The 9,719-nt window shown below is 39.5% G+C and overlaps 1 protein-coding gene across 1 annotated transcript; it reads right to left on the bottom strand.

Moving 5' to 3' along the window:
• Positions 1-1,598: 1,598 nt before the first annotated feature.
• On the bottom strand, positions 1,599-6,351 carry LOC140789497 (U-box domain-containing protein 45-like). The gene is made up of 2 exons (XM_073139213.1): positions 5,856-6,351; positions 1,599-2,613 (listed from the first exon to the last, which is right to left on the bottom strand). Exons 1-2 carry the CDS (start codon positions 6,197-6,199, stop codon positions 1,797-1,799), a joined length of 1,161 nt encoding a protein of 386 aa, XP_072995314.1. The 5' UTR covers positions 6,200-6,351; the 3' UTR covers positions 1,599-1,796.
• Positions 6,352-9,719: the final 3,368 nt, after the last annotated feature.

The raw sequence follows: 9,719 nt of genomic DNA, 5'->3' as shown, positions 1-9,719 counted from the left end.
TAGTATAGTTCGGGTTGGTTGGTTGAACCTGCCCGAAGTCGAAGTAGTGTGTCCCTTCGATTAGAATAGTTAGTTGGTTGAATTCGAAGTGGTGCGTCCCTTCACTTTGAAATTGTTATTCAGTTTAGACCTGGAATAGTGCATCCATTCGTGACCAGTCACATCCCTTCGAGCTTGTTTAATCCTATAAATAGGTTGTTAGTCTACATTATGTTTTTACTGAATTTTGGTTCATTCCTCCTAAGTCTGGTTCAAGTCTTAAGTTTGTATTTGAGAGAAAGTACAGTATGATTCAGATTTGACAAGGCATTCGAATAGTTGCTTCCTTTTGGGTGCAAGACAGTTGTTGTATTCTGGGAGACCGATATCCACTGTCCCAGAAGGAATTGGTGGAGGGCAAATTAGTCTAAAAAAAATAGTGTCCAGTACTAGACTCGACTACAGATTTTATATTTTATAATCTGTAAGTTTATTTTAATTTATTAACTTATTTGAATCAGATTTTTTGTGACTTTTGAAATTAGATTGTTACCGCTCGCACTATCATTTGGAGGCAAATTAGCTCTTATTAATGGTGTTCTTAGTTCTGCTCTAATATATTATCATTAATTTTTTATTGATAAGTGGGTAGTCAAAAAGATTTGATCAACTGGGAAGCAGATTTTCATGGAAAGGGACAAATTGTAATGCTATTGAATATTTGGCCAATTAGAAATGGGTTTACAGAAAGGAGTTTGAGGGTTTGGGCATTATGAATTAGACGAAGGTGGCCTTATTAGCAAAATATTGGATCAGATTTGGGTTGATATGACTCGGATTGAATTTCTAAAGTAAGGATCTTTAAATTATCTTCTTGTCTTACCGTAGTGATATGACTCGGATCCTATCTTATAAGGATACTTTCGTTTTATTACTATTATAATTAACACTTTTATTTGATATTGTATCTCTTTGATAAAAACAAAACCATAAGAACTTCTAAAAATCTTTTGTTAAAAAAGAATTGCAGAATATTCGATCTATGTGATAAACTGAAAACATAGTTCATAGTTGTACCTAGGAATGGGGGTTTTTCTTCTGATCTTTTACAGCTTTTGGCATCAAATTTTAATGGAAATTTTTATAACCTGGAAAATTAATTTATAAAACCTTGTTTTTTTAATTATTATTTTTAAAATAGGGCCAGATTTATATGGACATAAAGGCTCACTTGGCCTTATTGCTGCTCCTTTTCAGCATTTTCTCCTAGACCCCTTTCTGCCCTTTGTTCTTGGACTTCAATTACTTCTGAAGAAACTTGTTCTGAGACTGAAGAAATTTAATAAATATTCATTTAAACATATGCATTAATATGGGAGACTTCTTCTACTCAAGGCTACTCTGATCCATAATTTTAACAAGGTAGCATGTTAGAATTATATTTCCATCTATACAACAAAGACAAGGCAACATGTAATTTAACCACTAGTTCAGGCACATAGCTGCCGGACAAGTTTTTTCAGCTTGGAAGAAGATTTTCTAACCTTGATGAATGGAAAAGAGAAAAGAAAAAAGAAAAGATCAGAGAAGAAAAGAATAGAATGTCTAAAACGAAAATCTAACAATAACCAAATAAACTCATTAAACAGGGTGCTCCAAATACCAACAGAAGTATATACATCTTTTCATATCAGAAACATCACATGATACCAAAAAAGGCAAAGCGATTACACCAGCATATAACAGCAGCTTGAGACTCCAAAAGGCCTTTACATTTCAGAACATTCTAGCCTACTTAAAGAGCAAAAAAAGGTATCTCATGTCACCAGTGTTTTTGGGGTATAAGGTGCAGCTCTGTGCTCCATTCTTGCCATAGTCAGCTCCATGTTTCGTTTGATCATATCATGCAGTAACCTTTTTGCTGTTGATGCAGCTTTACGTGGGCCATCAACCCGTGCAGCAATATCATAAGCTGCAATCCTTAAGTCTTCTGATGCCCTTCTACTTGGTTGGTCTCTGAGCAAATCCAAAAGCTTGCGAGCTCTCTTCTGAGCTTCCTCTGTTCCCTCCACAGTTAACAACAGAAGCCCTGGAATTGCCCCTTCTTTAAGGATAAGCTCCTTATACTTCTGTGGGGAACTACAACATAAGGAAAGCAACACTCCCACTGCACATTCTGTGCTGAGCAAAGAGCCATCTTCAACGGTCTCTACAAGTGTCAGGATCCCTCCATCTAGGTCCGAGATTGAGTTCCTTCCTTCTTCTGTTTCGGAGAGAATTTCCAAAAGGGAAGTGGCCTTCTCAGCAAATTTAGAGTATTTCTTGCAGTCTTTCAAAAGGGTGAGGAGAGGCTCAGCAGCGTCCACAGGAAGAGTAAGACTAGAACTATCTCTGCAGGTAGAGAGGTTATACAGGGTCGTGACAGCATCAACCTTTCCCTGGATAGATCCAGATATGAGGATCTTAACCAAATATGGAACTGCTCCAGAGGTAGCAATAGTTAGTTGATTAGATGGTGAAGCTGAGAGTGTCAGAGCTGCTGCAGTGGCTAATTCTCTTAGGCTGCTGGTTTCAGATCTGAGGAGCTCTACTAGATGGGGAAGAGCACCACTCTTTATAACGGTGTCCTTGTTTCTGAAAATAATAAAGATGAAGATTTCAGCTTCATTTCATAGGTGAAGAATCCAAATGTGAGTAAGATGTAAAGTAAAAACATATTAAAAATGCAAACTAGGAAAACATTCAATTTATAACGTCAAGTCACTATTCATCCAAGTATTCACCCAACACTGTGAGACTGTTGCATTAACCAAGTCATATAATTAACTCAACAAGTCATAACTTGGAAGACATTCCAAAATTTCTAGTAATAAGTACACAAAATTTTCCTTTTTTACGATGCAGATAATAGTGAAGAAATGTGCACTGGAACACGTATTGGTAGGATTCAAGATACTACTGGGAGGCCTGTTGCAATTGTTTCTCATAGGAACAATATTTTCAGTCTAATAGATGGACTATACCACAGGTATATGCCAATACTTACAAAAAAGAATGGTGATATAAGCATCTTCTGAATTGATCTACAGTAGTGCAATATAGAAAAGGAAAGGTGGTAAGCAACAGATTCCCAATTTACTCAAGAAATCCATGATATATGTTGAAATTCAGGATATAGATCGATAACCATAATGGAACATAAAAAAGGGCATTTACAATGAAACTCATAAGTATAGTTGTCCTACAGGTGTCCAACCCATGATTGGTGTTATCGCAAGCAAAAATCTATTATTGCTATAGAAGTCTATGCTATAGTAGGTTGCTATTAGACCTAGAAGCTAGTAGTATTGCGAGTCTCTATTTATAGGTGGGTTATATATTCCACGTTATATGGTTCCTATAGATCATCTTCCTTAGTTATAATTCTGCTTATATGTTATCCGCCACTTTTTCTAAAAACCTTTTATTTTAACGTTGCTATTATCAAATAGCTGTTAGTCATCTTTAAGAAATGTTATCTTTCCAACTATTCTTGCAAGTTGTTAGAGAATGATGATTTTATCTTTATTTTCTAATGCTCCTCTTCACTTTTAGGCTTTAGACATTTTAGTATGCCCAAGAAATAGACTTGACTTAGACATGTGGAGGTCTTTATTTCATTTAATAGACAAGATAGGCTTTGCTGCTCTAATACCATATTAATTTGGCGGCCAGTTTAAAAGCTTAAGATGTTAGAAAATGGTGGTTTTACTTTTAATATTCTAATAAGAAAATTATTAATTATAGTCATCTTCACAGGCCACCTATTGAACATTTAAACAATGTTCACTTCATGAATAACTTTTTCTTATTCCATAATATAACTCCTTATTCTAGAGTAATAGCTAAACATCATAATATATTCATTCTAAAATACAAATATTATTCATCAAAATTACATCTTATATTACACACTAACTCAATTACTAATTTACCCTTGATATCTATCCCATATACCTATTTTATGTTAAATCAAAGGAAATTCATGGTAAAACACATTTTTCTCATCTCTTCCTTCAATTTATATCAAATCAAATATAATCATTACACCATTACTCCAAAATACAAGTGAACGCAAGAATAATTATTCCTAAATTAAATACCTCATTTTGATAATAACAAAGTTAAATACCTATTCTAGAATTAATCTTATTGTTTAAGTAAACGAGGCCTTAAGGGTCATAAGGGTGACAATCTTAAACGCAACATTCCAACGCAAAAACCACTTGAGACTTTAAAATCAATTTAAGTTTAGTATTAATGTTCATGCGATAAAGGGGATGACCTTTTCAACTTGTATAAATTACAGAAGTTGTGTCTGACATGCTTAAACAGTAATTCAGATCAGATATTCAAAAGCAGGCTCACTCGTCCAACAATATAATATATCTATTATGTTTGTGGTTAGGTTAATTGTGCTTGTGTGCTTGTGACCAGAAAACCAATCTATTAACTATATCTTGTTTGTATGGTATATCAACCCTAATATTGCGTAGTTGAACTTGAAATACCGTCTCGAGCAATGTCAATTTGGTGTTAGATAAGTTGTGATCTAAAAAATACAAAAGCTCAGTTTAGAGGTCTTTAGATATCCCTAGGTCTCTCCCTCTCTTCCATATTATGATCATGGACATATCTCTTTCTTACATCACTATAGAGTACAAAACACAACTCTATATTGCAATGTGTGCATAAAAGATAGAAGAAACTTCCACAACAAGCTGTTAACATAACTTCAAATGATATTCATAAGATGTCCAACCAGCCTGGAGCCAGCAACGATTAGATCTATGGACTAGATAAACATTTCTTACTGACCTCTTCAAATTCTAATTTCTAATTTAAAATTTTCATAGAAGAAATTAATTGGCACAAACAAACTCTAGTAGGCTAGCTTATGAGTTCAATTAACATTTTAACTTACAGGATGCATAATGGGGGCAATCAAATGAAGTCTGAATTGTTAATAGAAAAGGGCCTTTTGAATAAAGAAGTGGGGCCACCTTCTATTTAAAACCTTCTAAATTTTGTTTCTTTAATATTTAGGGAATTCCTCAATATGTAACACATAAAGTATCTTATACATAAATAGGAGAAAAGGTTGTCACAGATCTTTACATCTTCTTATCTCGTAATTCCAGAGCAGAGCATGCACGAGCTGTTGGAGAAGAAGACCTGCTATTTTGTAAATAAGCCCTGTATCATTGATACATGGACCGTACTTTTACTTTTTAACACATATCAGTGGCATCTGCATCTTTACTGAGACACCTTTGGTCAAACCATGCTACGGGGGAGGGAATGACCGATTCTGGTGGTTAGGAGGAGAGAGGAGGAGGATCTGACTATATAATCAGAATCCCCAAATCCCTTGTAAACCACCTCATTCCCAAATTTTTCCACCATTCAATGAAACAGCTCCCGTTCTCAGCAGAGAGGGAGGTTAATCCATATCGTTCTAGGTTAAATTGCTGCATAATCCAGAGGGACCCGGGCGATTAGAGTCTTATCCGCTGCTGTCCGGGTCTCCGATCCTGACATTATTTTGGAGGAGATCGTATGTATCTAAACTCACCGATGTATAAATTATCATAAATCCCCCACCTTATCATATCCTTGTTTGTTTTATCCCGCAACTATCGGGCAACTAACAGAAGAAACGCTATTTGACTGCCTACTCTCAAGAATTTTTTCTTTCTTTCTTTTTTTCTTTTGAGAAATTAATAGGGAAAGACCATCTTTAAAGTTACGAAAAACCTAAGTAGACATCAGTAAATAGAAGTATAGAACCAAGCAATCAACAGAGAGAGAGAGAGAGAGAGGGAGAGAGAGATCACCTCTCATTGCGGACAGCGAGGTTGAGGAGAGCGAGGAGGGCGGACTCGCGAGCGTCGGGATCATGCGAAGGGAGCATGGCCACAAGGGGCTCCACCACCGCTGCCACGGCGAAGGCGGACCGGGCCTTGGCGGATGACCGCGCGAGTCGCCGAACCTCGCGAGCGGCCTCCACCCGGCCAGCGGCGTCGCTGGCGGCGAGCCGCCGAGCAAGGTCGTGCACCTGGGCCAGCTTCTTGCGGTGCCGGCGGGATTGGTCCCCCTCCCCACTACCGCTAGGGTTAGGGTTAGGGTTCGGGTTAGAGGTAGGGTCCGGCGTCGAGCTAGGGTTAGGATTTTGGTACATCGGTTACGCAGTCAGCCGCCCCCTTCTCTCCCCCCCTCTTTCTCTCTCTCCGTCCATCTCTCTGAAGTGGGTCATTTCGCGGGAAAAAAAGGACACAGAGGTACACGTTCCGCAATCGGATTTGATCGCTATGGATATTTGCTGTTCTGGGTGCGTATATTACCTGAGGGTAATGCCCACTTGCCGAGTGCCTCTAAACGGAGTCCAGGCGAAATAGATGACAAAAATCTACACACGATTAGCTACCTAGTTAGCCACTTAGTTATTTTTTCTTAGTGAGCGACAAATTTTAACATTTCTAAATCTGCTTAAGTTGATCAAACGATCGCTAATCAAATTACATATACGTCATGGACTTGAAGCCCCCCGCCACGCAAGATGCTTGCTAATTATTGGGAATCAATCTCCATGATTGTCTTATCAAACCCGTTAGCTTAAATGATAGGTAATAAACATCAATATGACTTACTTAAACTCAAATTCACTATAAAAAATTGTCACTCCTAGAATGCAATAAGGACCCTAGGATTCTTTAATTAGACTTAGTTTCACTTAAGTTAGTCTATTGTACTCGACTAGACGCTAGGGTCTAACCCTTTTTTCTTTTTGCATTTAATATTTAGGAGTTAGTTAGACCCAAGCTCCTCAAGCAAGGGTCGACCTAGTCGATTCAAGTAAGTTCAATTGAGTCTGTACTTCGATCAGGGTAGCTGCCTATAAGAGATATGGTGTGCATCATATGGGATCACTAATTGATGAATAAATTATTTTCTTGCCTTAGGAGTAGTTGTTAATTAGCTTTCACCAACTCTAACTCACCACCGCCCACTACCACCATCACTGAGCACTACCTCCACCCCTTTCCACCACCATGCGTAGCTACTCTCTTGAGCCTTTTGAGCGCCCTACCGTGCAAGTATCCCTAACGGTTGCACCTCTAGGATCAAACGGTTATAGAAATGGGCCAAACTAGAGGTAGGTTAAATCAAATTGAATGTTGACGAGGCATTTCATCTGAGGTCCAGTCAGGATGGTGCAGACGAAGTCTTTGGGATGAGTCTAGCATACTATTAGCATTAGAATAGGCACCGGTGCTGTGCAAATCGACCATGGAGCCGCTAGCCCATTTATGATTTGATAAGCTATTTACTACACGATAACTTCTATGACCCCAAATAATCCATTTATCACTCGAATAATATGAATAAATTTGTCTACAATACAAATAAACATTTGTATAACCCAAATAATTTATATATCTTATATAACACATGGAATTCAATAAGGCTCTTTATGCTCTATGTAATACATTTAATAAATAGATCAAATTCATGTTTGCTTGAAATTGACCCAACCCAATCCAATTGTTACCCCTAATACGGTACATTAGAAAAATATTTGATAGGGTAAGTAGTTTAAAAGATATTTTAGGTGTGGCTATCATCTTTTACATCATCACATTATTATTTATAATGCTTTTTATAAATAACTATTTATCTTTTTTAAGCATAAACTTATCAGTCAGTAATTCATCAAAATTAGGTTATAAATAGGGCTTTGCTCTCTTTTTCATTATATGCAAATACAAAACTCTTCTCTTCTCCTTCAACCCAATCTAGGGTCAAGCCTAATAACGTTACATGGTATCAGAGCAATCTCAATCTCTAGAGACACTTGTTGGATCTCTCATTCTCCAACAGTCCCTCTCCATCTCCCTCTTTGATTGTGTCTTCTTCTTCTTCTTTCTTTCACCATTTTCGATCTCGAGAGCTGCCCTCCTCACTCCTCGAGCTTGTCTGCTGCTGCAGTAGCCACTGCCGCAGCCTCCACCATAGTTGCAGATGCAGCAGCAGCAATCAGCCACAATAGCTAAAGCTGCCACTGTTTTTAGCAGTAGCACAGCGTGTTTTTCGGCCTCCTCACCATCTTCTTCATTCAGCAGCAATAGCAGCGCTGTGTTCAGCAGCAGTAGCAGCGGCACGGCTACATATTTCTTCAATCCAGAAGCAGCAGCAGCTTTTTTTTCTCTTCGGCTAGTGCCCACCAAGTGTTCGACGAAAGTCCTTGTCTCCACAGCCCTCTTCTTTTGCAGTTTTTCAATTTTGCAACAGTAGCATTTTTTTTAACTAGTACCCACCACATGAAGGTTTATTGTATCCACAGCTCTGCTTCCTTTTTTTTCCTCTGCTGCACTATTCAAAAATCTTGCTCACCAAGTGTTCGACAAAAGGCTTGAGTGGGGTCAAGTTGGAAATCTTGAATCGCTTCCAAGGTGTTTGATAGATTGTTGTCCCTTCCAATGACGTCTTATGTCCCAGTCGGTCGTTAGAGTGTATCGTTAGTCGGTTTTCTACTTGTGACTCAATGGGATTGGACCACATGGGCCTCTTTCCATTGAGACAGTCCTCCGCGGTCAACGTCTTCTCGGGCACATCGATAGCATCTCTACGAGGTGTGCTCCCCCACGCACTATCATCCAGGCCACCACTATGGGTTCTACTGAGTTTGATACACCCAAGGCTATTCAGTCGGAGGTTCCGTCTCCGAAGTATAATGAGTGGGCCCTGCGTGACATGGAGGTTTGCACCTACCTTATCTTGTAGGTTGATCGATCGTTTCGACCTCAGCTTCATACATTGTCTTCTGCTCAGGCCATATGGGCCCATCTTAGTCGCTGATTCGTTCAGTCGAGTCTGATGCGTCGCTTTCAGCTCCGTCGCAAGGCTCAGGAGGTCAGACAGGGTCAACTCTCTATTCAGGACTTTTACGCCCCCATGACTAACATATGGCATGAGCTTACCTCAATGGAGCCTACTTTCTGCCCCTCTGACTCGATGTCTGCTCGGTGCCACCGTGATGAGGATCATCTGATGGATTTCCTAGCTGCCCTTCGTCCGGAATTTGGAGATTTGACTCGGCATGTGTTGCATCGCTCCACTCTCCCGAGCTTGGACAGTGTCATAGCTGAGCTACAGGCTAAGGAGCTTAGGCAGCGTTTCTTACCCTCTCAGCAGGTCACCTCTATACTGTCGTCTGTTATCATAAAGAGTGTGCTTGGTGCTGCTCCTGCTCCTATATCAGTCACGCCTGATATTTCGACTGCTGGTCGCGTCTCTCATGTGCCTAGATGAGATCATCACTCATCGCGTCCCATGTGTACTCATTGCGGTCGTCCTGGTCATCTTGCCGCTCGCTGTTATCGACTTCATCCTGAGCTTGTTCCCCGTTCTGGCAAAGGGGGGTCAAGTAAGGACAAAAGTCATCACTTGGCTTCCTCGATCGTTGTACCAAGCATCGGTTCATCTGATCACTCCAGCAATCCCATCTTCAGCAGTGCGCAACTCCAGCAGATTCAACAACTCATTCATGGAGCTTTCAGCTTCACTGGTGCCTCTACTTCTGCCTCTGTTGTTTCTGGTATGACCAAACCCTGAATTTTTTATTCTGACGCCTCACATCATATGACTGGTGACTCTTCCATCTTTACTAGCCTCACCCCTGCCCCTATGACCCTTCCTCA

Source organism: Typha latifolia, chromosome 5, assembly GCF_019914945.1.
Source record: "Typha latifolia isolate L0001 chromosome 5, TyphaL0001v2, whole genome shotgun sequence".
NCBI lineage: Eukaryota > Viridiplantae > Streptophyta > Magnoliopsida > Poales > Typhaceae > Typha > Typha latifolia.
This window is presented reverse-complemented; position numbering and strand designations above follow the sequence as displayed.